The sequence below is a fragment of the Monodelphis domestica genome, chromosome 3 (assembly GCF_027887165.1).
Source record: "Monodelphis domestica isolate mMonDom1 chromosome 3, mMonDom1.pri, whole genome shotgun sequence".
In the NCBI taxonomy this organism is placed as follows: Eukaryota; Metazoa; Chordata; class Mammalia; order Didelphimorphia; family Didelphidae; genus Monodelphis; species Monodelphis domestica.
Genome location: NC_077229.1, coordinates 71440164 through 71467752, shown reverse-complemented (window position 1 = coordinate 71467752; position 27589 = coordinate 71440164). Strand labels below are relative to the sequence as shown.

General features: G+C 47.5%; 2 protein-coding genes across 5 annotated transcripts in view; both read right to left on the bottom strand.

The window, feature by feature from the left end:
• The window catches only part of SPMAP2 (sperm microtubule associated protein 2), a 68993-nt gene extending 55518 nt beyond the window's left edge, over nucleotides 1–13475 (bottom strand). For all 4 annotated transcript variants that reach the window (XM_056822087.1, XM_056822090.1, XM_056822088.1 and 1 more), the window contains exon 1: nucleotides 13348–13475. The gene's annotated coding sequence lies outside the window, so the exon portion shown is untranslated. The remainder of the gene's footprint in view (nucleotides 1–13347) is intronic.
• A 6456-nt stretch (nucleotides 13476–19931) lies between these two features.
• C2CD4C (C2 calcium dependent domain containing 4C) lies at nucleotides 19932–26695 on the bottom strand. The gene is made up of 2 exons (XM_007489432.3): nucleotides 25819–26695; nucleotides 19932–24108 (listed from the first exon to the last, which is right to left on the bottom strand). The coding sequence occupies exon 2, from the start codon at nucleotides 24038–24040 to the stop codon at nucleotides 22724–22726; it is 1317 nt and encodes a 438-aa protein (XP_007489494.1). The 5' UTR covers nucleotides 24041–24108; nucleotides 25819–26695; the 3' UTR covers nucleotides 19932–22723.
• Between the last annotated feature and the right edge of the window lie 894 nt (nucleotides 26696–27589).

The window sequence follows — 27589 nt, the reverse complement described above, 5'->3', positions numbered from 1 at the left end:
TCATTTGTAAAATGAGCTGGAGAAGGAAATAGTGAAACCATTCCAGTGTCCTTGCCAAGAAAACTCCAAATGGGATCACAAAGAGTCAGACACAAATGAAAATGACTGAAATGTATCAGTCAGGCAGTTAGGTGGCTCAGTAGATAGAGTGTTGGGCATGGAATCAGGAAGACATCTTCCTGAGTTCAAATCTGGCCTCAGATACTTCCTAGCTGTGTGACCCTGGGCAAGTCATTTGATCCCTGTGTGACCCTGGGCAAGTCATTTGATCCTATTTGCCTCTGTTTCCTCATCTGGAAAATGAGCCAAAGAAGGAAATGGCAGACTACCCTAGTTCTTCTGCCTTGGAACCAATACTTAGGATCATTCTAAGACAAAAGGTTATAAAAAAGAAGGTAAAAGGAGAGAGAGAGAGAGAGAGAGAGAGAGAGAGAGAGAGAGAGAGAGAGAGGGAACATAAGCTCCTTAAGGGCAGGGACCACTCATGCTTGTTGCTGTTGTATCCCCAGCCCTTAGTCAAATGCCTGGCCCAAAAAACTCTTAACAAATATTTATTGCTTGCTTGCTTAATTGAACCAATCAGTATCTTTCCATGGAGAGTGTGGATGCAGCTACTGGCACTTTTTTGAGGTAGCATATAAGGGCTCTTTATTGGGTTTCAGTGACCAGCAATAACCCCAAGCTTATTAGCTTGCTGAGACTTGGGAAGACAAACTCTGGTTGGAAGAACTAGCCTATAAAAGGGATTAATAAACTGTTCTTGCCTGTGTTGTCTTTTTACCTTTTTCCTGATCAGCTCACAGCAGAATTCACCTGTATACTAAAGTTGGGGGCAAGGGCAGAAGGAAGGAAACTTGTGTATAGCCTCCTTTTCTCACTACCTGCAAACGAAATATGGCTGCCTTTGGAGAAAATGAGATTTACATGGGTTCCCCACAGGTTTCTTAACTACTTTGGGAGGGCAATTTGGGGCACATAATAAATACTCTGTTTTGAAAATTTCTTAATAAAAAACCCCTTACCTTCTCTTAAAATTGGTACTAAGTATCAGTTCTAAGTCAGAAGAGCTGTGTAAGGGCTAGGCAAGTTAGGTGACCTACCTAGGGGCACACAGCAAGGAAATCTCTAAAGTTAGATTTAAATCCAAGACCTTTCTCCAGGTCTGGCTCTACCAACTGAGTCATCTAGTTGCCTCCCATAGTGGGTTCTTTGAAATGCTTTTTGACTTTATTTGAAAAGACAAGGGCTTTTATAGCTCAAAAAAGGTCAGCAGCTGAGGCAATGATAGACTTCCTGAAGCAAAGTATGAACCTTATATGCTTCTTTTCTTGGCTACAGAGGTGAATTAATGGACAAAATTTCTGAACTCCAAATTCCTATATAAAGAAGTACAGGCATTGATTTCCTAGGCAGCATGATTCCAGAATAGAGTCTTCTGACAGAAAAGGAAGATACTCTGTGCAGCAGTGGCTGTAGGGATTGCCTCGAGATTTACTAGAAGTTCAAGAATTAAGGGTCATGGAAAAACTGTGGGAGTAAAAACACTGAGGAAAGGCAACTGCTTGACTACAGGGGCCGAGAGGATATGATTGGGGATGTAGACTCTAAATGAACATCCCAGTGCAAATACCCAACAACATGGAAATGGGTTTGGATCAAGGACACATGTGATACCAAGTGGAATCACGCTTCGGCTATGGGAGGGGTGGCGGGAGGGGAGGGAGGGAAAGAAAATGATTTTTGTATCCAAGAAATGATGTTTGAAATTGACCAAATAAAATAATGTTAAAAAAAAGAATTAAGGGTCATATCTGTTAAAGAAGGAGATTTCCTGAGTATTATGAAAAAGAAGATGGATGGAGGTGGGGAAGAGGGTAACTAGGTGGCTCGGTGGATTGAGAGCCAGGTCTAGAAATGGGTGGTCTTGGGGTCAAATCTAGCCTTAGACACTTCCTAGATGTGTGACCCTGGGCAAGTCATTTAACTTGCTATTGACTAGCCTTAGGCACTCTTCTGCCTTAGAACCAATACACAGAACTGATTCTAAGATGGAAGTTAAGGGTTAAGGGAAAAAAAAAAGGATGAATCCTCTATGTGGCCCCCATGGATAGAGAACAGTTATGATATGTGAAGGGAGGGGGAAATAATTTACATAATATCCTGGGCTATGTGTTTGGGAGCCAGGCTACCCTCTGATATTATAGTAAATTATTTGGAGAGCAAAAGTCTGAAAAGAAGGGGATTGTCCACCTACCTGCTTTAAAGTATGTTTATTTTCTTGGGAGAGTCTAAAAAAAAAAGTAGGAGCCACATGTAGTCTAGGAACAACTATGTCGGATACCCTAAAAGAGCTAGGATCCACTGGTATGTCAGAGTATGACAACCCATGGTAACCATTAACTGAGTTCTTTCAGAGGGTAATTACTGTGAGTGCTTTATTTTTTAAATCTGTTTACGGACCCTTGTGCATCCTTTACAGTTTCCTGTTTTCTGTGGGATAAAAATAAAGACTGTCCTATATTCATTATGCATTTATTACCTTGAGTGTTTTTTTTTTCATCTCTACATTCTGTTTTAGAATCAATACTATGTATTGGTTCCAAGGCAGAAGAGCAGCAAGGGCTAGGCAAATAATGTATTCTGTGATTTAGGCTCTTCTTCCAGAAACAAATTTATTGAAGATATATTAGATCTAGGGGGCAGGTAGGTGGCTAAGTAGATTGTGAGTCAGGTCTAGGGACAATACATAATAATGATTCTAAGGCAGAAGGTAAGGGTAAAAAAAAGATATATTAATCTGTATCCAAGCCACTTCTAGCTTGGAGAGAGAACTTGATGTTCAAACTGCCATTGTCTCCCATACTTTCTCATATGACTCCTCCTCAATAAGTTTTAAGGTTACATTTATGGGAATCTTGAATAATGAAAAGAACACAATATGTTAAAAAACAAAACAAAGCAACAGTTTCAAGGTTAATATCCCCTATGAGTAATCATACAGTTCCTTCCAGAATCACTTCGTAAAGGTTCTTTCCTGTGATCAATATCTTAGCCTCAAAATTGAAAAGAGAAGGCCTAGTTCCCAGGAGGGTCATGGTACAATCATTTCAGGTAAGTGGGAGGGCAAGGGAGCCCATCTAGGCAAGATTTAAGTATGGTGGTTGTTACTGACTTTACTCCATTTCAAAGGAAGTTTCTAGCCTTTATTCTTCCCACTTTTCTTTTTTTTTTTAAACCCTTACCTTCCATCTTAAAATCAATACTGTGTATTGGCTCCAAGGCAGAAGAGTGGTAAGGGCTAGGCAATGGGGGTCAAGTGACTTGCCCAGGGTCACACAGCTGGAAAGTGTCTGAAACCAGATTTGAACCTAGGACCTCCCATCTCTAGGGCTAGCTCTCAATCCACTGAGCTACCCAGCTGCCCCCTCTTCCCACTTTTCTTAAGGAAATAGTGTAGGAAGAAGTTTAGGCTGGAGATACAGTATTTTTTTAATACTTCTAGGGAAACTAAAAAGAGTTTAAAAAGATGCTTTCACATCTGAAACAACTACATTTGGAGATTTTCCCAGAGATAATTCCATATGGGGCTTTGAGGTCATCTTGCGAATGTTTGAGGATTTCCAAGAAGGGACATGTCACTCATTACTTCCTGGGACAGGACACTTCAATCGTTGGACATTCTAATTATTAGGAAAGTCTTTTTGATATCCAGCCTATATTTGCCTTTTGGTAACTTCTAGCCATGTTTCCTGGTTCTAGCCTCTGGGGCCAAAAAATAACAAGTCTAATGTCTTGTGATCTATGGCCCAATACCCCCTTCCCCAAAGCTCTAAATTCATATGGACTGGATGAACCCAATCCTGTCTCAGGCAATGAGAGTTGTCTCTTCTTGTCAAGCACAACTAAATGACTACTTGTGGAGTATGTTGGAGGAGGAATTCCTTTTCAGATCGAGGTTAAATTCATGGCCTCTGAGGTCCCTTCTAAATCTAAAACTCTGTGATTCTATGTAATTGGGAGCTTGTGGGCCTGGGTACATTCTGGTGCCTCCTGGCCTCATTTCCCCCATTTATAAAATGAGAAAGGAATATTCCCTGCCTATCCTCCCTTTCAGGGTTATTAGAAGAATGGATGCAAAAGGGCTCTCATAATCAGCTAAACAGTGGTATGTGAGTATGCTGGGCTATTTTTCTGATCCTTGTGAATTTGTGTGTCTCCCATTCTCCTTCCTTTTGTCTCTCCCTCCCTCCCTTTCAGACTGGGGATGGGTGGGTGGTCAGCTCTGGACATCAGGACCTCTCTGATGAGCTCAGTTGCCAAGGAGATTCCAGACAATCAGGCTCAAAAGGACATGACCACTCAGGATCCTGTCTAGGACACTTGACCACCCACCTGTCTCCAAGCATCATACAATTTAGAGGAAGAAGTGACATTAGAAATCATTTAATCCGATTCCCTGTCTCATAGCTGAGGCTAAGAGATGGAAAGAGAAGCAGGATTCAAATCCAAGCCTTCCAACTCCACTCTAGTCCTCTTTCCCTAATATTATAGTGGCCGGAGTATTTGACATGGGATTAGTAAGACCTGCATTCAAATCTAGCCTCCAATGCTGAACATCTGAAGCCCTCTCAGGGACCGGCTTCCTTTGGTTTGTTTATTTCTCTCCCTCCTTCAAGGTTGGGCATATACTAGAATCTCTCCAATACTATTTGCATTTATAAAATGGGAATGAAAACCTTTGTAATGCTGGCTACACAGAGCTCAAGATACAATGAGAGAATGTAATGTAAAGCATTTAGAAAACTTGAACATCAGTAAATCAGCCAATGAGTATTAAGATGTTCCCATAAAATTATGCATCACCTTTACCCCTATTTAACCCTATTAATCCTAATACCACTGCTAGGTCTGTATTGCAAAGAGATCAAAGAAAAGGGAAAAGGAGCTATATGTACAAAAATACTCATAGCAGCTCTCTATGCAGTGGCAAAACATTTGGAAACTGAAGAGATGCCCATCAGTTTGGGAATGGCTGAACAAGTTGTGGCATGTGGTTGCAATGGGATCCTATTGTGCCATAAGAAATGAGGAACAGGAGGAGTTCAGCAAAACCTGGAAAGACTTATCTGAACTGATACAAAGTGAAATAAACAGAACCAGAAAAAGTATGTATACAGTAACAGAAATAGTATACAGTGATCAACTGTGAAGGACCAAACTATCATCAGCAAAGCAAGGTTCCAAGACTAAGGGACTTATGATAAAAAACACCATCCACAACCACAGAAGATACTCTCAGAATTTGAACTCAGAGCAAAACCTACCATGAGGAATATGAAAATATGTATCCCAGGAGAGCACTGATATAGCCTATATCAGACTATTTACCACCTCCTATCTCCCTGAGGGGGGGAGGGAAGGGAGAAAAGGAAAATCTGGATCCCAACAGTGTCAGATAAGATTTGTTAAAAATTGTTTTTACATGTAATTTAAAAAAAAGATATTCCCCATGTGCCAGACACTGTGATAAACCTGGATTGGGGGGATAAAGAAAGGCCAAAACTGTGTCTACTGTCAAGGAGTTCACATTCAAATGTTGAAGAAAACATGCAAATCACTGCTCATACAATTTACAGGGTAAATGGGAATAGAGGGAAGGCGCCAGCAGTAGAGAGGAGTGGAAAGACTTGAATAAGATGGAATTTTAGCCAAGTCTTGAAGGAATCCAGGGAAGCCAAGAGGCAGAAATAAGGAGGAAGAAGCTCCAGGGGACAGCCAGTGAAAATACATGGGGTCTGGAGTGCCTCAAGTGAGGGACTACAAGAACACAGGTCTGTTGTTAGGTCATAAAGGACTCAGAGGAGAACTCAGCTAGAAAGCTAGGTGGCACAGTGAATAGGGGAGTAGGCCTGGATTTATGAAAATTTGAGTTCAGATATGGCTTTATTAAGTCTCTTAAACCTCTTTGTGTCCGTTTCCTCATCTGTAAAATGGGGATAATGATATCATCCACCTCATTTCTCCCTGGACTACTGCATCAAACAGTTCCCTAAAAAAATATCTCCCTTGTATACAGTCTTAGTGGAGAGAGTGCTGGGTCTAGAATTAAAAAGATCTAAATTCAAATCTGACCTCATATACTATGTGTTATCTGGAGCAAATCACTTAAGCTCTGTTTGCCTCAGTTTCCTCATCTGCAAAATAGGGATAATACTAGCACTTACCTCCCAGGGTTATTGTGAGCATCAGATGAGATAAATTAGATAAGTGATAACTGATTAAAATCAGGCATTTGCTCTTAGATTTGTATCCCAAAGAGAAAAAAATGGGAAAGGACTTGTTTGTACAAAAAATATTTATAGATGCACTTTTTGTGGTGGCAAAGAATTGAACACAAAAGGAATGTCCTTCATGTGGGGAATGGTTGAACAAATTGTGGTATATGATGGTGATGGAAGACTATTGTGCTGTAAGGAATGATGAACTGGAGGATTTCAGAAAGAGCTGGAAAGACCTCTAGGAACTGATGCAGAGCGAAATAAGTAGAACCAGAACATTATACACAGTAATTGAAACATTAGGGGATGATCAAATGTAATTGACTTTGCTACTAAAATGATACATAGAATGTATCATAGCAATACAATGCATCCAAGACAATTCTGAGGGACTTATGAAAAGGAATGTTATTCACTTCCAGAGAAAGAACTGCTGGAGTAGAAATGCAGATGAAGACATATGATTTATCACTTGTTTATTTGGGGTTTGGGTTTTTCAATATTATTCTCTTATAAAAATGAATACTAAGGCAATACGTGTTGAGTGATAATACATATTTAACCCAGTGGAACTGCTTGTCAGCTCTAGGAGGGGGGAAGGAAAAGGGGAGGGAGAAAACATGACTCATTTAACTTTGGAAAACGTATGTGGAAATTTGTTGTTGGAATAAAATAAAGATTTTTTTAAAAGATCAAGTGGTTGTGAGAGTAAAATAAGGTAATATTTGTAAGGTACTTTACAAACCATAAATTGTTATATAAATGCTAGCTATTATTATAAAATATAAGAAGCCTGGAAAGGTAGGAAGAGGCCTAATTGTGAAAGGCTTTAAAAGTCACTACATAAGGAGCAAGTAGGTGGCTCAGTGAATTGAGAGCTAGACCTAGAGACTGGAGGTCCTGAGATCAAATTTAATCTCAGACACTTCCTAGCTGTGTGTCCCTGAACAAGTCACTTAATCCAAATTGCCTAACCATTAACATTCTTCTACCTTGGAACCAACATTTAGAATTGATATTCTAAGCAGAGTGTAAGAGTTAAAAAAAAACCTCAACATATGATCTTATATTGAATGTCATCATCATTATTATTATCAATTCCATTTTATAGCTGGGGAGACTTAGGGTCTGCAAAGGGCAAGGAACCTAGCCAAGATCTACCTCTCTTTCTCTCTTTCTCTCTCTCTTTCTCTCTCTCTTTCTTTCTTCTTTCTTTCTTTCTTTCTTTCTTTCTTTCTTTCTTTCTTTCTTTCTTTCCTTCTTTCTTTCCTTCTTTCTTTCTTTCTTCTTTCTTCTTTCTTTCTTTCTTTCTTTCTTTCTTTCTTTCTTTCTTTCTTTCTTTCTTTCTTTCTTTCTCTCTCCCCATTTCTTTCTTTCTTTCTTTCTTTCTTTCTTTCTTTCTCTCTCCCCATTTCTTTCTTTCTCTCTATTTCTTTCTCTCACTATTTCTTTCTCTCTTTCTTTCTTTCTTTCTTTCTTTCTTTCTTTCTTTCTTTCTTTCTCCCTATTTCTTTCTTTCTCTATATTTCTTTCTCTCACTATTTCTTTCTCTCTTTCTCTTTCTTTCTTTCTTTCTCTCTCTCTCTCCCTATTTCTTTCTTTCTCTCTATTTCTTTCTCTCACTATTTCTTTCTCTCTTTCTCTCTTTCTTTCTTTCTCTCTTTCTTTCTTTCTCTCTTCTTTCTTTCTTTCTTTCTTTCTTTCTTTCTTTCTTTCTTTCTTTCTTTCTTTCTTTCTTTCTTTCTTTCTTTCTTTCTTTCTTTCTTTCTTTCTTTCTTTCTTTCTTTCTTTCTTTCTTTCTTTCTTTCTTTCTTTCTTTCTTTCTTTCTTTCTTCCCTAGTAACCATGGGGGGAAACTTTTTAACCCTCACCTTCTTAGATGAATCAATACTATTATTGGTTCCAAGGCAGAAGAGTGGTAAGGCCTAGGCAATGGGGGTTAAGTGACTTGCCCAGGGTCACCCAGCTAGGGAGCATCTGAAGTCAAATTTAAAACCAGGACCTCCAGACCTGGCTCTCTATCCACCGAGCCACTTAGTTGCTCTTAGGACCTGGCCAAGGTACTAAAGAGAGTAAATAAAACTCCCTGGGGTTTGAATTCGGGTCTCCAGATCTAGGAGTCCAAACGCAGCATTGTTTCCTCCAGGTTATGGCGCTTCTCCTCCCAGCTCTCCCCCCGCCCCCCACCCCACGGGGCCCAGGCTGGCTGCCGAGGCCCAGAGAGGGGGCCACACTAGCCCAGAGGGACCAGATGCGTGTCTATTCCCAGAAGGGAGGTGTGTCTCCAGACTCCATGCCTGGGAGGCTCGGATGGAGCCTGCCACAGAATTGGCCAAGCAAAGGAGAGAGCTTCGGCGGAGGGGGAGCGGGGGAAGGGAGCCATGGGGGAAAGAGAAGCAGCCAGAGGCCCTGCCTGAGGTGGGCTGAGAATATCTATTTTAAGTCATCGCGTCCTGGGAACAGGCTTGAGATGAGGCTGGAAGGAGAGAATTTGGCACAGATCCTTGATTGCCTTCGAGGAGCCTTCATCCCCCTCAGAGAGCCTCTACCCCACCCCCTCCCCCAGCCCTCGGCCCCTCGCGATGACTTCCTCTCCTCCGGAGCCCCCTCCCTCCCTGAGTCCCCATCCCCCACAGAGAGCTCCCCGAGGGAGGGAGGGCTAGGAAAGTGCCAGAGGCAGACAGAGCTAATTCAGATGTCACCGATGGGGCTTCGAATGCTCAGTCCTGTTCTCCCCCGGGGAAGTTCTGTCGGCTGGATATGAGAAGGAAGCAAGAGCCGGCTGCCAGGGAGTGAAGAGAGCAGGCCTCCTTGGGCTGGCTCCTTCTGGGGGAAAGGCTGGCTTCCTGCCAGGCCCCAGCTCTGTCTCTCTTCATAGAGCGTCCTATGGGATAAGAACGGGAAGGGAGTTCCATTTCTTCATTTTACACAGGAGGAAACGGAGGCCCAGACAGATCTAATGACTTGCCCAAGGTCACACAGTGCTCAAACGTCTGAGGCACTAGGAGAGCTTTGAGGGGGCAGACTGGCAGGATGGGAAGGGCCCTTGGATCATAAGGGGACCTAGAACATAGAATGTCTCAAGACACACAGACCATAGAATGAGGGCGAATATGATGGATCCATCCCAATCCTCCCTCCATCCACTCTTCATCTCAAAAAGGGGGAAACTAAGGCTCAGAAATGGAAAGGGATTCATTCAAGATCAGGAGGTATGTGAGTGGTAGAGCCAGGACTTGAACTCAGGTCTGCGTAACTCCCAATCCAGGGCTCTCTTCTCCATGTCTACTGTGACTTTTCTTAACACTTAGCTTCTGTCTTGGAATCAATACTGTGTATTGGTTCCATGGCAAAAGAGCTGTCAGAGCTAGGCAATGGGGGTCAAGTGACTTGCCCAGGGTCACAGAGCTCGGAAGTGTCTGAGGTCAGATTTGAACCCAGATTTGAACATCTCTGGGCCTGGCTCTCAATCCACTGAGCCACCTAACTGCCCCCTTAACTACTCTCTCTCTCTGTCTTCCCCTCTCTCTCCCTCCCTCTTTCTCACTCTCTCTGTGTCTCAGTCCCTCTCTCTCCCTCTCTGCCTGTCTGTCTGTCTGTCTCTCCCTCTCTGTCTGTCTGTCTGTCTCTCTTTCTCCCCCTCTCTCCCTCCCTCCCTCTCTCTCTCTCTCTTTCTCTCTTTCTCCCTCTCCCTCTCTCTCTCTCTCTCTCTCTCTCTCTCTCTCTCTCTCTCTCTCTCTCTCTCTCTCTCTCTCTCTCTCTCTCTCTCTCTCTCTCTCTCTCTCTCTTTTTCTCCCTCTCCCTCTCTCTCTTTCTCCCCCTCTCCCTCTTTCTCTCTCTCTTCCTCTCTCTGTCTCTGTCTCTCCCCCTTTCTGTCTCTCCCTCCCTCTGTCTCTATCTCTCTCTTTCTCCTCCTCTCTCCCTCTCTCTGTCTGTCTCTGTTTCTCCCCCTTTCTGTCTCTCTCTCTGTCTCTCCCTCTGTCTCTGTCTCTGTCTCTCTCTCTCTCTGTCTCTCTCTCTCTCTCTCTCTCTCTCTCTCTCTCTCTCTCTCTCTCTCTCTCTCTCGCTCACTTGCTCCTTCTCTCCCTCCTTCCATCCAAGATCCAAAGAAATCCAATCTTCTTGCCTTGTATCTGTGCCCCCTCCTCTGTATCCCCTCCAACATCACAGGCCACTTGGTATGAGTACTAGATTTGGAGTCAGGAAGAACAGAGTTCAAATCTGACCTCAGACTTGGGCAAGTCACTTAACTTCTTTTTGCCTCAGTTTCCTCAACGGTAAAAGAAGGATAACAATAGCCCCCAGTCCCCAGGGTTGTTGTGAAGCTTGTAAAATGCTTAGCTCAGTGCCTAGCACATAGTAAGTACTATATAAATGTTAGCTATTATTAGCTACCACTCACTATTCTTTAATCTCTGTTTGCTTTTAACTGCAAAATAGGGATAATAAGAGCATCTCTCTGCCAGAGTTGTTGTGAGGAGAGAATGAGACAATATTTGTAAAATGCTTCGCAAAACGTAAATCTGATAAATAGATGCTATCATCCACAGCCCCCCAGGCCTGTCCCCGGCCCCCACGGACACACATACTCAGCCAGAGAGAGACACACTCATCCACCCAGATGCACTTCAGGCGGGTTATTTTTAACCAGGTTCACTGTTTTAATTGCATCTTCTGGAGGCTAGGGCAGTGGGCGAGCAGGCAGGCTGCCTGGGATTAAACCTGCACGCAGACACCCGTGCCAAGCCAGGGCTTGCATTCAGAGGCACACGTGTTCCAGGAAAGAGTGGGCTACAGCTCTGTGTATGGAAACACGGAGGATCGGATTTACGGGCAATGGATCAACAGAGAGTTATGAAGTACCTACTGTGTGCCAGGGACCGTGCTAGGTGTAGATAGAAAAAAGAGAGGAAATCAACTCAGTGAGGGGAGATGACCTGTCCGGGGGAGTAAAGTACGGGATATTTATAAAATGGACACAGTGATGGGAAGGGGGTGCAGGACAAGGGAGGAAGGAGACTCAGCAAAGGTCTCTGGCACTTGGCAGCTTCTGGGCTGAAACTTGAAGGGAGACAGGAGTTCTAAGGAGAATTGTGTTCAAGGAACTGGGTCAGCTGGAGTATAAATTTGTGATAGGAAGCAATAGATCAATGGAGTAAGGGCTCGGTCATGGAGGAACTCTAAATGACAAATAGAAAAGTTTGGATTTTAACCTAAAGGCTAAAATGGGGAGCCACTGAAGCTTCTTGAGCAGAGGAGTGATATCAGAATCATCCTTTAGGAATATAAATTTGGCCCCTGATGGAAGGGTGGACGAGAGAGGAGAAAAGAAAGGAGCATTGATCAAGTACCTACAATGCTCCAGGTACTGTACTGAGTGACTTTTTTTTTTTGACAAATATCTTATTTGGTCCTCACAACAACCCTAGAAGGTAGGTGCTTTTATTAGACCCATTTTACAGATAGGAAAATTGAGGCAAACCAAGGTTAAGTAATAATCATGACTAATAATAGTTAATATTTATATAGCACTTACTCCATGCATGCCAGGCAATGTGTTAAGCACTTTACAGTTATTATCTCATTTGATCTTCACTACAGCTTTGGGAGGTAGGTGTTGTTATTAGCCCCATTTTTCAGATGAAGAAACTGAGTTCAACAGAGTTTAAAGGATTTTCCCAGGATCACATAGTTAATAAATGTCTGAGGTCAGATTTGAACCTAGGTCTTTGTGATTCTTGGCCCAGTGCTCTCTTTTCACTGAAATTGTTTGCAAGGAGAATTTTTAGATCGTTGTTGCGGTGGTTCAGGTAGAAGTGTGAAGGGCTTCCATAAAACTGGCTGAGATGGGGGAAGAGATGTTGAGGGGGTGAATAGATATGGATAGTTAAGGGGAGGTGGAAGAGCAGAGGAGGGTGACTAAAAGAATGGTGGTGTCCTAAACAAAAATGGGGACATTAGGAGCTTTAGGGGAAGAGATCCTCCATTCTGTTTTAGACTAATGTTCAACTTGAGACAGGCATGGGACATCTGGGAAGGGTTGCCGAGCAGGCAGCTGGAGAAGCGGGACTGGAGCGCAGGAAGAAGTGCCCAGATGTGTGCACATCACCAATGAATGAACAGACTTTTATTGAGTACTGACAGTATACGAAATACAAGGAATATGAATAGGAGGCAGGTCTTCCTCTGGGGAAATGACAGTCTAATTGAAGATAAGAATATATGTATGAGAATTCAGGTGCAGAAATTCAGCTTCTGGAATCCTTAGGATACACTGGGGTGTCTGCCCCACAGAAGCAGTGGGACAGAGTGGAGAAAAGATCCTGGCTTTCCTTTGGCCAAGGGCAGAGATTGAAACTCTGTCTAAGAGTTGGGGGGGGGGGAAGAGAACATTGGAAGGAAGGATTGGGATGAGATGTGGGTTGGGGGATGAAAGTAGCTGGTGCCCTCCAGGTTTCACAGGATGGAGTCTGGGTAGCTTGCAATGGGGAGAGGGGTAAGGAAGAAGTAGAACCCCAAATGGGAACCTGTTCTAGCATGTCATGGATACACTTCCATAAACCTGCAGACATACACACATATAGGTGGGAAGGGAGAAGGAGAAAGAGGGAGAGGGAAGAGAGAGAGAGAGGGAAAGAGAGAAAGGGGGAGGAGAAAGAGGGAGGGGGAAGAGAGAGGGAAAGAGAGAAAGGGGGAGAAGGAGAAAGGATGAGGGGGAAGAGAGAGAGAAAGGTAGGAGAAAGAATGAGGGTGAAGAGAGAGAGGGAAAGAGAAAGAGGGAGAAGGAGAAAGAGGGAGAGGGAAGAAAGAGGGAACGAGAGAAAGGGAGAAGGAGAAAGAATGAGGGTGAAGAGAGAAGGAAAGAGAAAGGGAGAAGGAGAAAGAATGAGGGGGAAGATAGAGGGAAAGAAAGGAGGGAGAAGGAGAAAGGGAGGGGGAAGAGAGAGAAAGAAAGAGAGGGAGGGAGAGAGAGGCAGAGATAGAAAAGAGAGAAAGAGGGAGAGAGAAAAGAGAGAGAGAATGGGGGGAGAGGGAGAGAGAGAGAGTGGTATATGGATTTATGCATTACCTAAGTAGTTGGGACTATTCTGGCTCTGACCGTCCACATCCTAAGGGCCCTCCAGATCTGATAGTTGGTGTTCTAAGGTTCCTCCCAGCCCTGATGTTCTATTATATGTCCTCAGGCCCTTCTAGCTCAGACATTCCATGTTCCGAGCACCATCAGTTTTGTGTTTTGTATTCTAAAGTTCCTTTTGGGTCAGACATTCCATCTTGTCTACTCTTAGAAAAACTATTAGAAAGGATCTTTCCAGGCTTGACAATGTCTCCTCCATTCTAAGGTTCTGTCTTCTCCCTCTGACACTCTTTCCTCCCAGCTCTGACATTCTAAGTCCTATTTCAAGATCTCTTCTATGATTCAGTAATTCTGTGTCTGAGATCTTGGTTGAATCCTGGGGACAAGCCTGTCTCCTAGCTAAGGCTAAGACTGACATAGGGTCAGGCTGAAGAAACAGATGGTGGGGGCAAAGGCCAATTTGGAGGCCAGGCCTGGGGGGGGTGAGAGAGGATTGATTCCTGCTGATCCAGACCTCTGTACCCACCCAGAACTGGGTACCCACCCCCAGGGGCTGCTGTCATGGCAGCCAGTTTACTGGTGATGGTTTGGGAGATGATTTGAAATTGTTGTAGGAGTGATCTAGAGAACGGCATCTAATCAGGGCCAGGAGAAGAGCTCAGCTTGGCCTCGTGGGGCTAATGCATCCCCATGGCAACAGCAGCCTTCGGGCTCTGCTGGGAGAGGGGATGGGATATGGAGGGGGAGCAGGACTCTGTGCCCAGGAAACAGAGGCTATGAAGCAAAGAGGCTCTCCCTGTGCCACCAGATCCTGAACAGCCATGGAGTCCCTTCTCTTCTTTCCCACAGGGTGGGTAGACTGAACTCAATCAGGACCATCAGGACACAGCCCAGCTGGTCTGAGACTGCTCCCGTTCTAACATAGGGAACCAGAATCCCGTCCTACCCGACATTAGATAGCTGCAGTTATGGACTTAGATTTGGGAGAAGAGTTCATTGGCTCTCTGGATTTTAACACTTCTCCCCTTTCTGGCACGAGGCCCAGGTCTCCTAGCTGGAGACAGAATCATTCCTCTGAACCCCAGGAATGGAGTCCCAGAGCAGCCTCAAGGCAGATGCCACCCCACCCCCATCCTAGACACATAGGCCACTGACCAGAGCAGGATTGTACTTAATCCTATGTGTTGAGTCTCTGGCTTCACCAGTCTTGATTTTGAAGGGACCTTGAAGATACTCTAGTTTAATCCCTTCATTTTACAAGTGGAGAAACTGAGGCCCATTGGTGCACAATTTTCTCAGTCACAAAAGGGGTCAGTGGTGGGGTTGAGATTCTAACTTCAGAATCCTGAACCACAGCCCAGGGCTCTTTCTATCTTACTTCTCTCTATTTCGACCTTTCTCTCGGGACTAGAAGTATCCTCAGTGGGTAAGACAGTATGGTTCAATGGAAAGAACACTAGATTTGGAGTCTGAAAACTTAGGTTTGAATCCTGGTTCTGACGTTCACTGAATAATCTAAAAAGACATCTATCCACAGTATAAGAATTTAAAATTTAGGCTTTATGCTAAATATGAGAATTCTAAAGTAATATTGTGGCCACCAATTTAAAAATGTAACTCTTAAGTCATGAGCCTGTTATCTGCTATTAACAATTTAGTTTAATAGAGATATAGTAAAAGAGAGAAATGTAGGAAGTAAAAAGTATTGCCTAGCTAAATACCCTATAATTTCTGTCCGAAGAAGTCTAGCTCACTATCCATCAAGGGTTCTCAAGTCCTAATATCCACATGGAGTCATAGTAGTCTCTTTAGCGAGGAGTCCTGATGGTGTCTTCAGCAAGGGTTCCACCAATGCAGCCTCCTCCAGAAAAGGAAAGCCTCTCTGAAACCAATCTCTCCAGAAGCCAGGAAAGGAAGGCCAGCTACTCTCCCAGAAAGCTTATGCAGGATCCAGGGAAAGAGTGTCCCCCTTCAGTCCAGCTCACCAACACAGAGTGTCCAAAGACAAGCTCCAAAGGAGAAGTCCAAAGGAAAAGTTTCTTGGACAGGAAGTTCAGGACTTTTTATAATCCTTTTTCCATGTCATTTCCTGTCTCTTTCTCACTTTACAGGAACCAATTACAGTCTTTCAATTTGCCTAGCACTGCCCAGGGAGGGTGTGGGGCAGTAGCCTTTGGAGGTGTGAGCTTACTCTAGTAAATGACTTGTGAATTCTCTTACTTAGTGTTAAGAAGGGGTTCTTTGAGTTCTTGATTTGTTTAGCTAAAAATAGGCAAGGGGAGAGTTAATACTATCTTCACAACTGGTTCAAATCCTGAGGTTCTCAAAATGGTGGATAGAAAAGCCAGTTGGCAGCCATTTTGAATTCTTGGCCCATCCTACCTATGGCTTCTCTGGGCCTTAATTTTCTTAACTATAAAATAAAAATATTTCATAGTCTATAGGGTCTCTTCAAGCCCTATGATTCTCAGTGTAAAAATGCCTTCTCCTGGTCATCTACCTCATCCATCCTAGGGCTGATCTCTTCCAGTGATAAGGAGTTGCCCTATAGAGGCAACCCCATCTGTAGTAGGGGAGACTAATTATTAGGATGGCCTTCCTTGTACTCATAGGGAATTTGCTTCCCTGTGATTAGAACTAAATGCTTGAGATATTCTAATTGGGGCAGGGAACAGAGGATGATGAAGAAGGCAATTGGCAGGACCCTAGGTATAGGCGCATATGCTTTATCAGAGCTTCAGTGAGGGGGTCAAATAAGTTCTTCTGAACACACATTTCCTTAGTGGTGAATCCAGAATGGGAAACAATGGAGTAACAGTAGAAAAGAAAACCAGGAAGATGAAGTCACTGTCCTTCACTTAGAAAGAGGGAGTCCTGACCTACATCTGAGCTTCCCCTTAACTTTGAAGTTTTCTTTCCTTAAGGTCTCTCTCAGCAAGAACATTCTCTGCCCTAAGGGCCCTTCTAGCTCTGACAGCTTAGATTCTAAGGTCTTCCCAGCCCTAACATCACCTATTCTAAGGCCCTTCTAAGCTCTGACATTCGTTTTTTAATATTTTATTTGACCAATTATATGTAATAACCATTTTCCACATAAGTTTCCTGAAATTATAAGATCCAAATTGCCTCTCTCCTCCTTTCCTTCCCTCCCCCTTCCAGGATATGCCAAACAATTTGATCTGGGTTATCCATGTATTTTTACACAAAACCTATTTCTAGTTGTAAGAGAATACTCAAAAGCAAAACCACCAAATAGAAACCCAAATAAATGAATGTGAAAAATCTTGTTTCTTTAGTCTGCATCTTTCTCTGGAGATGGAGAGCATCCTTTGTCACAAATCCTTCAGAATTGTCCTGGATCATTGTATTGCTAAGAGTTAAGCTCTGACATTCTAAGATCCCTTCCAGTTCTGACATGCTGTGCTTAAAAGTCCCCCAGTACTGACCTTTCCTGTTTTAAGGTCTCTTCAAAGACCGACACTTTGGATTCTAATTTATGTCTCTTCCCTTCCCCCTCAGCTTCCACTTTTGGTATTCTAGGGGCCCTCTCAGCTCTGACATTCCATGATTGAATGCCTACTTCCCCTGTCCTTAGTGCTGACATCCCCTGCTCTAAATGCCCTTCCAGCTCTGATATTCTATTCTAAGGACATTCCATATTCTAAGATCTCTTTGGGTTTTGAGAATCTAGGATTCTCTCGGGTTTGAGGGGTTACTGGTCTCAATCCAATCCCTCCCAGGAATCTTCCCCTTGTAATTTACTCAGTTTCCCCTCCTGCTGAGCTAGGATGGTTGAAGACCCCAACATTTAAGAATGCCAATGAATCGCCCCCTCCCCATCCCTCCAAACCCACCCTCAGTCATGCAGTCTTTGCTGTCTGTAAAGAAAAAACAGCTCAAAAAAAATCAGGCTGAGAAGACCACACACACACACACACACACACACACACACACACACACACACACACACACACATACACACACACACACACCATCATCATCACCAGATATCACACCAACCCTTCCATGGGCACACAGGTGACTTTACAAAGCTATTTCCTCTCCACACTGGAAGATAGTCCTCCCTCCCTCTCAAACAAATAATGAGTGCTCTCATGGACAGAACTCTGTTTCCCACCCCCTTACAGCTGAAGCTCCCTGGATATTCTAAAAGGTAAAGGAATCTACCTACAGTTTCAAACCCTGAGGCTCTCAAAATGGCGGGTGGAAAACCTCATTGGCAGCCATTTTGAACTCTTGGATTGTCATACCCATGAACCTCATCTTTTGCCCTTCTCCCCCATCTCTTCCAAGATCCCCAACCTCCAGCCTTATTTAGGAATATATTAACAGTGGCAGAAATGACATACACCTGGTCAAACACACAGACACGTCAGAAAATGCAATCATGGCTGGTCAGGAGAAGAGGCAAGAAGTCGCCCTGTTGCCTAGCAACACATCCTGGGACCTGATAGGAAGATAGTGGTTCATGGCTTCTGCTTGGTGTGATTCCCTTCGGTACAGAGCTCCTGTACATTATCTGTCCTGGGAAGAGGAGGAAGAAGGGGCTGTCAGTTTTCCCTTCTTGAGGAAAAAAAAAAGCCAGAATTTAGGAACTGGCACTGAAGGAAGAGAAAAGTTATCACCTAGCCCCTGTCCTCAGGGAGAGATTCTTACCCACAGGGAACTTTCAGTCTCAGGGAGGGAAACAGCTTTTAGAATTCAGGAAGTTTCCTGAGAGATACAACTTGTGCCCTCAGGGAGTCCCTGGTCTGAAGTGGGAAACTGGGACCCTCCCCTCAGGGAATTTCTCATCTTGGTAGAGTCAAGGTCTCTGAAGAGGCTGGGTGAGGAAGGGATCAAGAAAAGAATCCTTTGGAGCCCTCAGAGCTACTGAAATACAGAACCAGCGACAGCAGGAATTAATGGAAAGAATGCCAGGAATGGCAGCCAAAAGGCTCCTTTTCTCCTGCTGACTATCCATGGCTGCTGTGATATTTGATCCTCTGTGGTCAGCATTTCTGACGATGCTGGGCTAAGGGGGCTTCCCCATCTGCCCTTCAATGAGGAGGTTTCCTTCACTGACTTCTAAGATGCTCCAGCCACTGGCCTTCTCCCCATCCAGGATGAGGGAGTCAGGCTCTCCAGTCAAGTGCTTTGAAGATGAAAGCTGGGAAGGCCAGCAGGTAGAAACTGAATCTCATCACCAGCCTTTCCAGAATAGAGTGGGGCCTTGGCCTCTGATTCACCCTATCACTGCTACTGTCAGGCTCCAGCTCCACCAAACTCCCCTGGCAAACGATCGCTCTGTTCTCTAACTCCAGCTCCTGAGGATGGGAAAGGGCTTAGAGAGGACGGTGCCAAATTTGGGGGAAGGGGCAGGATCTGGGGTGGGGTGCCATCCTCGAGGCATCACAGGGCTTTAGAAGCTAGAATTCTCATGTTTGTTTCCAGAATCTTTTCAGGCTGGAAGGGTTGCAAACCACTTCTTCCCTGTGACCCAGGGAAGACTGAGGATGGGGTAGGGGGGAAATGTTTCCTTTGAGCTGTGTCCTTGGGACCTTGGATGTTCTTCCTAGTCACCTCAGTCCAATGGCATCCGTGTTTCTTTCAAGATTCAACTCAAGAAATGCCTTCTTTTACAGGATGCTTTTCCTAACATCCCCCTCACCCCAAGACTGCTGATATCCTCCCTCTAAAACTACCTTGTATTCATTTTGTGTGTGTGTGTTTCTTTCTTTTCCTTCCTTCCTCCTTCTTTCTCTCTCTCTCTTTCTCTCTCTCTCTCTCTGTCTCTCTCTCTCTCTCTCTCCCCTTCCTCCTTCCTTTCTCCTCTCTCTCTCTTTCCTTCTCTCTCTCCTTCTTTCTTCTTACCTTCTGTCTTAATAGTATCAGTTCCAAGGCAGAAGAGTGATAAGGGCCACACAATGGCAGTTAAGTGGCTTGCCCAGGATCACACAACTAGGAAGTAACTGAGACCAGTTTTGAATTCAGGACCTCCTATCTCTAGACTTGGCTCTCTATCCACTGAGCCACCCAGCTGCCCTTTGTGTGTATGTATTTCTATACTTATATCTCACTATCCTCAAGAAGTATTAAATCCTTGAGGGCAGGAACTGTTTTTGTTTGTGTCTCTAGAGTAATCTAGAGGCTTTGGACAGGCCCTACTCTCTTGACCAATCTCTATCTACCTCCCCAAGGAGTCTGCAATACACCCCAGTGGGTAGGAGGGTGACCTGACGAGCCTTCAGGCAATCGGATGGGAGCCAGGTAAGATATTCTGATTGGATCCTTTCCTAGCAGCCATGGAGGGATAGGAGTCCAAGGCCTTCCTTATGAGCCAGTGCTCAGTTCCTGGCCTAGGAGGCAGGAGGCACTCAATTTCCCTAGTTAACAAATGAAAGGGTTGGTCTGTTAAGAGTCTTCAGCTCTGACCATCTCAGTGCTAAGGTCCCTTCCTACTTTGATTCTCTCTTTGAGAGCCTGAGGAGATGAACAATGGGAGAAAAGGGGAAGGATCCCAGGTCAAATAAATCCCTCCCTCCTGACTCAGGGAAACAGCCACAGCAACGCAGTCATTTTGGAAATGCCTTTATTGCACTAAAAACGCATTTATAAACACACACACACACTCGGGTGGATAACTGGAGTTCACTTTAAACGTTATCAGGAAAGTTGAAACATCAAAACAGAACTTCAAGAGAGAAAGAGGGCCTAGATGGTTTTGCCCACTTGGCAGGTAGGTTCCTTAGGGACTACAGGGGGTGGGAAGTACCTAGAGACCCAGGGTCCCTGCTGGGATGAGGTGTTGACTTCCAAGCACCGAGGGGATTAGGCAGGGCATCCTTTGAGTGCCCCGTATACACCGACTTCTCAGTTTGGGGAGAGGGGTTCAGGAATATATAGTCTAGAGACCCTAAATTCAGTTCTTTTGAGCAGCTTTCAGCTTTTAGCCCCCTCTCCCCATTTCCCATGTTGGCTTCTTCCAGATCCTAAAAGGATTAGCATCAATTACTAATCCCAGCCACCCAACAGGTGGCAGAAATAATGAGCCTGGACCAAGAGCTAAGGGAGGCCTGGGCTTCAGTCCTCTGCTGCCAGAATCATAATGAGTGTCTTGGGCGAATCACTTTGCCCTTTTGGCCTCAGTTTCCCTAGCTCTGAAATTATAGGGTTAGAGCTGATGGTCAGGTCCTTTCTAGATCTGACATTTTAAGATTCTGGAAGCCAGAAACTGGGGGTTTCTGACTGCTCTAAACTGCTCCCCAATCAGGAAATGGAAGAAGAAGCCAATTATGGAAGAGATGAATTGGCCAGTCTTGCCCATCAAGCAAAGAGATGACTGTTTGCTCATCCCCACTTCCATGCCAGTAGAGTTTGAGTGAAAGGGATGCCTTGTGCTCGAGACCCAGTGGAGAGTACTGGGGTCTGTTGGATAGCCATTCAAAGGGGTGCCAAGATGAGGAGCTGGGAAGGAATGCTAGGTCCCCATCTCAGAATGGGGCCTGAATTATCCTGGCAACCATCCCAAGCTGCCTCCAGTCCTTGGCTGAGCTGGGAATTCCCTCTGTCTGCCCCACGGGGACCAGCCAAGGCTTCTTAAAGGCCACAGAACTACCAAAAAAAAACATAAAAAATCACTGTACCCACCCGGACTGTATCCAAAACATATTTACACACGCAGAATAAAACATGGGTAGATGTCAATCACTCTCCAAGTATAAATAGCTATACACAGCAAGGCCTACGGCTGCCATCTGCTGTGTGCAAGAATATGGGGAGCCAAGCATGGGCCCTGGAGGCCAGGCACAGTGGGGGCCCCATGACGCTCTCTCAGGCAGAAGCCAGGAATCATGCAGGGAGACAAGGAAGAGGACACAGATACCAAGGAGTAGGAAAGAAGAGGAGGGGAAGAGGCTAACCAGAAGTGCCTGGGACTGAATGGCTCCCTGGCTGGGGAGCAGAAGGTAGAAATACTGACAAGGCACCCCTGGCCCAAAGAGGGGGGAACAGGCAGACATGCTGGTTGTCTCCATCCCCAGGGGGAGGAGGTGGAAACAATCCTTCAATCTTTTCTTCCCAGGGCTTTTTCCAGGCTGATTTTAGCCCTACAATGCCTGGGAGTGAGAGTAATTCTCCTCTAGAAATCAGGGTTCTAGCCCTGATTCTGACACTCTCCTGCTGGGTGACCTCAGGGAACTCATTCTCTTTGCCCTGCAGCTTCTTCACCTGTAGAACCAAGAGGGTTGGGCTGGACAGGTCCACTAAGCTCTAAAATCCTCTTAGCTCTAGAACCTGGCTTTTGCTTCTGATCATTCCCAGAGGCCATCCATCACTTTAATGGTTATCCCCTAGGGCTGGGAGCAGAGCCAGGAAGGGCTTCTGGGGATGGGAAGCTTCCCTCCCTATGTACCTCTGAGCTGGGGTAGTCAGTTGGGTGCCCCTGGGGAAGCAGAGTTGGTGTCAATCAGGGTGGAAAGCAATAGAGAGCCCTAGAAAGAATCTCATCCCCTTCCCTTTGGGGCTGACTCTTCCTGCACAGTGAGGCTCATCCCCAACTCAGGTCCCCTGGAAGTTCCCTGGAACCTTTCCTCTCTGGCTTGGTTGCTCAGATTCTGGCAAGCCTTTAGCAACCTGGGGGGAAAGTGGGAGGAAGGTATAGTTTTACGATTATAGAGGAGGGCAGAAAAATGAGAGGTTATCCCCCACTTCTCCCCACTGGGAGCAGCCCAATGGGTTTCTTGCCTACTTGCCTCCTCCTCATCTATCAAGAAGTCTCCTTCCCCAGCTAGAGAGAGGTGAAACCCTTGGGCCAGCAGATCTGGGTCAAGGAATTCAAATCTGGAGCAGATCTTGAAAATGATCTAGACTGACCCTTTCATTTGTCGAATGAGAAAACCAAAGCCAGAGAGAAGAGACTTGCTCAGGGTCTCCTAGCGAGCAGGCAGCAGAGCTGAGATTTGAAGCCAGATCATCCTGCCTTCAAATACGATGCTCTGACCCTCCCCAGAGTGGCTGTATCAGCCTCCCTCCCAGTGCCACATTAATTAGTTTAAAAAACAATCTAGTTTCTTACATCGACCTGGCCTGAAGCATAGCCAGGTGTCTGGGTTTGAGCTGGGGCCTACTTGTCGTCCCTCACCCCCAATCCCTCCTGGGACCCCCAAGGCCCTGGCCCTGCGCCCCTCATTCTGAACAAGCTGGCTCTCCGGGCTGTGGGTTTTGGGTCTCCCCACATTCCCTGGGCGGGCAGGGGCAGGTGGGGCAGGAATGTGGGAGGAATTGAGAGGAGCACCAAGGGCAGGAGCAGGGCAGAGAGGGGCTCCCCACACCCCCCTCTGAGATGGGGGGGCTGGGTCGGGGAGGGCCTTCACAAGAAAGGCAACAGGACCGTGAGGGGCACCTCCTTCTCCCCCAGCAGGGTGTCCCTCTTCAGGCTGCCACCCTTGTTCACCACTTTGAGCTTGAGAGCCAGCTTTCGGGCACTAGAGGGGCACAGGCCATCGAAGAAGAAGTCCTCATTGAAGATGGGGTGCCAAGTGTTTTTGATAATGGTACTCCGCTGCTTCTGAAGCTTGCCTGGGGTGAGACAGAGGCCCACACAGCAATTGATGCTGCGAGTGTCAAAGAGGCGGTCGTAGAGGCCTTCAGCAGCCAGAAGCCTCACCCGAAGGCGGGCCCTGGCCGGGTCATACTCAGCTGCTAGACGAAGGCTCCCGCGTTTCCCCAGACGCACGGTGTGCTCACCTCGAGGGCTTGAGGAGGGATCGCCGCTGGCCTCGGGGCCTGTCGGGGTGGCACGGCGGGCACGGCGGCGGGCACTGGGGCTGACGTCGGCAGAGCTGTCATCTGTGGACAAGGAGCTGTGGCGGCCCACAGAGTGCCTCAGCTGGCTCACCTTGGCCTGCCCATCCTGGGCAAAAACCTTGAGCAGGGACACAGAGCGGGACAGCAGGGGCGACCCGAAGGGGGACGACTCGGCTGACGAGCCCGTGTCGCTCTCGCCGCCACTGAAGTATCGGTAGGGGCTCATCAGGGCCTCAGCCCGGGAGGTGCCCTCACCGTTGGCCTTGGCTCTTCGGAGGGCACCAGGTGATCCGGCCTGGGCCAGGCCGGTGTGCTCGCTGTGGAAGAGCGATTCCTTGCGTCGGGTGTGGGGGCTCTCCATCAGAGTGGCAAACCCATAGGATGTCTGGGCCTTGGGCACGTAGGGCAGAGACATTGCCGTCTGCGCCTGGGGATCGGCGTTGGTAGCCACAGCCTCCTCCTCTTCCTCGGGGTGCCAGTCCTCAGCACTCTCAATTTGGATTACGTGTCGGCTGGCTGCCTTCAGCAGGTTCTTGCTCTCCGCCGCCAGCTTGGCCGTCAGTCGGGGGCTCCGTTGGGCTTTTCGGGGCCCGCTGCCACCGGAGGCCAAGTTTTGTTCAGAAGTTGAAGATCCCAAATGTGGGGAGCCCGAGCCGGAGCCGGAGCCGGAGCCAGAGCCGGAGCCGGCAGCTGCCCCCTCTGCCTCACCTGGCCCAGTAGTAAGCTTCGGAGGAATGAAGAAGTCGGGGATCTTATCTGGGGTGAGCACATTGCTGTAGAGGGGCCCCTTGGAGGACCGGTCCCCATCTGCCCCCCGGGAGGCACCATTCTCCCCAGACCCTCTCAGCCGATCCAACAGCCACATGTTGGTTTTCTTCATGGGGACAACAGAGTGGAAAGAAGGGAGGCACTGGGGGTGATGGAGGCAGGTGGCTGCACCAGAAATAGCTGTAAGATCAGACAAATAGAGGCCAGAGAAGTCAGCATGGGGCAGCCACAGTCCAGGAGGCACAGACCAAGAATACCACCGAGGGTAGCAACATAGCAGTAGTGAAGATCTGGGTTTGAATCCCTCCTCTCCCAATTGCTAACCATGAGATTTAAGAAACTTAAGGTCGGGGGTAGGTGGGTGGCTCAGTGGATTCAGAACCAGGTCTGGTGTCAGGAGGTCCAGCGTTCAAATGTGGCCTCAGACACTTCCTAGCTATGCCACCCTGGTTGAGTCATTTAATCCCTTGGAACTAATACACAATATTGATTCCAAGATGGAAGGTGAGGAGAGAGAGAGAGAGAGAGAGAGAGAGAGAGAAAGAGAGAGAGAGAGAGAGAGAGAGAGAGAGAGAGAGAGAGAGAGAGAGAGAGAGAGAGAGAGAGAGAAGAAAATCAGACTAGTCTCTGGGGTCCTCTCCAGCTCTGAATCCACAATCTATCATTCCCTTCTGGTCTTCAGATTGGCAGCCCCCAGACCTTGCAGTCTCTCTCCTTCCCCTGGTTTGTCCAGGGCTACCTGAAGACCTCTCTTCTCCTGTCTCCTCTCCCTAGCATCTAGAGAAATGCCTCTTAAAGTCCAAGGGCTTCCCTTCCACCAAAGCCCAGTGCTCACTCCTGGGAAACACTTGACTTTGGGCCACTCCTCAGGCATCCCAAGGGTTGGAGGATCCCAATGAGAGGAGGCAGACAAAGGAGCCATGGCACTGGATTCTAGGTCTACCTCCCAGTTGGGAGGACTACTGCAAGTTCCTCCCCTGGCTAAATCAGAGATCTCCAGGCACTGCTTGCTCACATCCATGGGAAAGGAATTCCAAGGCTTATGGGGTACTCCTCACTCTGGCCAGAGCTCCGGGCAACACTGCCACTGTTCTGGGATCTCAAAATATTGAGTTCACATCCTTAAAGTTCTTTGGGCCTATCTAGTCTGTGCCCAGAAAAGCAAAGAGCCCTGGGGGTAGAACAGTGTTCCTGCTCTGCCCCTCTCCTGTGCTGGGATCTCAAAGCACTCTTAGTGGACCTGAAGACTTATTACATCCCCAATGGGGCTAGAGGGGAGGTAAGGACTAATAGAGTTTGCCCTCTGAGATCGAGCTCCGGGAAGGCATTCTTCTGTGCTAGGATCTCTAAGCACTCCTTTGGGCTACATTTACATCCCTAGGTACCCAGGTAATGGAGACGGCATGGTGGCAGCTCTGGACACCCTGCTGAATTGGGATCTCAAAGCCCCCCGTAAAGGCCATAAGTGCATATTTCTAGGGATGAAGCCTGAGGGCTCTTGGGGTCCCTCTCTACGCCAGAGGTACCGAAAGATCCCTGCAGGGCATATTGTCTCTGCTCCAGCCCGATACTTGCCCGGATCTCAAAGCACTCCTCTAGTTCTATCCCTAATCGAGCCTCACTAAGAGGAGAAGGGCTGGGAGGGGCCAGGAAAGGAGCAGGGGAGAGCCCAGGCCCTGTTCTTCTTACACCTTATCCTCCCTCCCCCACCCTGGGTAAGTTTCCACCTGTAGCTCCCTCCCTCTCTTTGGTCCGGGAAGATGGGGGATCCAGCTGTCCCAGCGCAGCGGCTTTTGGCCTCCCGAATAAAGCCGAGAGAAGATTGGGGGGCGCAGGGCACGGGAAGGTGGGGACCCCCCCAGACCTCCTGTGGAGCCGGCACCTGCCTACCTGCTCAGAGCGAGAGGGATGTCCCGAGCCAGCAGGGACCAAAGACGCAGGGAGAAAGCGAAGGAAAGAAAGAGCGGCTCCTGGGCTGGCTGGCACTGGGCTGGCAACCGGACTCGCGGTGGCTTATATACGGGAGGCGGCGGCAGCAGCGCAGTCCGACTCATTCACCGCGGCCGCAGGAAGCCGCCCAGCCTGGCCGCCGCCGCCGTAATACTCCGAGTAGCGCCGCCACAGGATCCCCCTACCCCGCGCCCCCACCCCCACCCCAAGCCTAGGAGTCAGTCCCCCACCCCGCACGGCTGGAAAGTGGGGACGGAAATGGAGGGGCGGCTCTAGACTTCCGCCCCCTCCCCGAATTCACGGTAGGACCCCCAGAAAGTGCCTCGGGAGGACTGAGAGTCGGTGGGGGCCGCGGGCCAGAGAGATGAACTGAGGTGGGCTTGGTGGGGGCGCCCTGTTAACAGGAGTTAATCTGAGACTGCGGCACCGCACTCGTCTCCCAAGACCAGGCCTCCTCCCAAGATTTCCATTCCGGGCCAGGTGGATCCCCAGGTGCCCCTCCCGGAGGGGACACCTTTGGCCTGAGCCCCAGACCCTTTGTTTCCGCCCAGCAGAGAGCTCAAAGGCTTCCTAGTAGAATTGATGGAGGTCCTATCTTGGAAGAGTGCTTAGAGATCCCCTAACTGGAACGTCGGAGCTGGAAGGGACTTTAAAATACTGAATGCTGACAGCTGAAAGGGGCCCTAGAGATGACCTAGTCCAACCACTTCATTTTTTTCAAATGGGGGAACCAAGGCCCAGAGTAGGGAAAGGGATTCGCTCAAAAGTACCGGTCCAAATCAGGGTAAAAGCTGTAGCTAGAACCCAGCTCTCCTGACTCCTAGCCAAGGAGCTCTCCACCTCGTGGGGCACGGTCAGTGTGGAAGGGGATAAGAAGCCCTCCCGACCCCACTCCATCACAAAGTCCAGGCCCATCCCTTAGGCTGACCCCATCTTACGCCCCCTCCCCCTTCTTTCCCTCCCAAGCCTTCCACCACCCGCAGGGATTCGCCTTAGCTGCTTTGGGGGGGGGGGCAAGGGGGGGAGTTGTCCCGCGGGATTGGACCCGCCCCATCCCGGATCCGAGGGCGAGGCTGGAGGATCCGTTTTCGGGACCAGACGGGACCCACCCCTACTAGATAGCTCCAGCCCATCTCACCCAGCCCAGCCCAGCCGGAGGGGAGCTAGAGTCTGCCGGGCCTCCTGGTCCTCCGAGCGTTTGGTCAGGGAGGCAAGGAGTGCGAGAGAGGAGGGAGGAAGGGAGGGATGGGAGGAGAGAAGGAGGCCGGGTCCTTGAGCTCGAGTGAGTACCTGCTGCTGCTGCTGTCGAGTGGCTGCCAAGAGGCTGCGTTAAAGGCTAGTTAAAAGGCAGCTGGAGAGGCCCATGGGGGGTGGGGGTGGGGTCCCAAACACTAAGACTGAGGCAGCTGGAGGCTAGGAGGAGTGCCGTTCTGTGTGGTGCCTGGAGTCACCATCCCCAGCCCTTGACCTTTGGGCAAGTTCCTTCTTTCTAAGCCTCAGTTTCCATCTCTGTAAAAAAGATACCGGCATCTCTGCCTCACCTTGGGGCTGCAGGGCAAGCTCCAAAGCTTAGAGGCCCACAGAAATGGAAGTTATTATTATTGTGCCACATTTTGCCTGTGAAACCTTGGGGAAGCCATTTGCCTTTTAAAAAGTAGCTTCTTCATCTGGAAAATGCAGGGTGAGCCTTGATGATCCCTACGGATCCATG

Coding starts and splice junctions, on each gene's coding strand:
- C2CD4C (XM_007489432.3), bottom strand. CDS start 24,040: ATGAAGAAAACCAACATGTGGCTGTTGGATCGGCTGAGAGGGTCTGGG.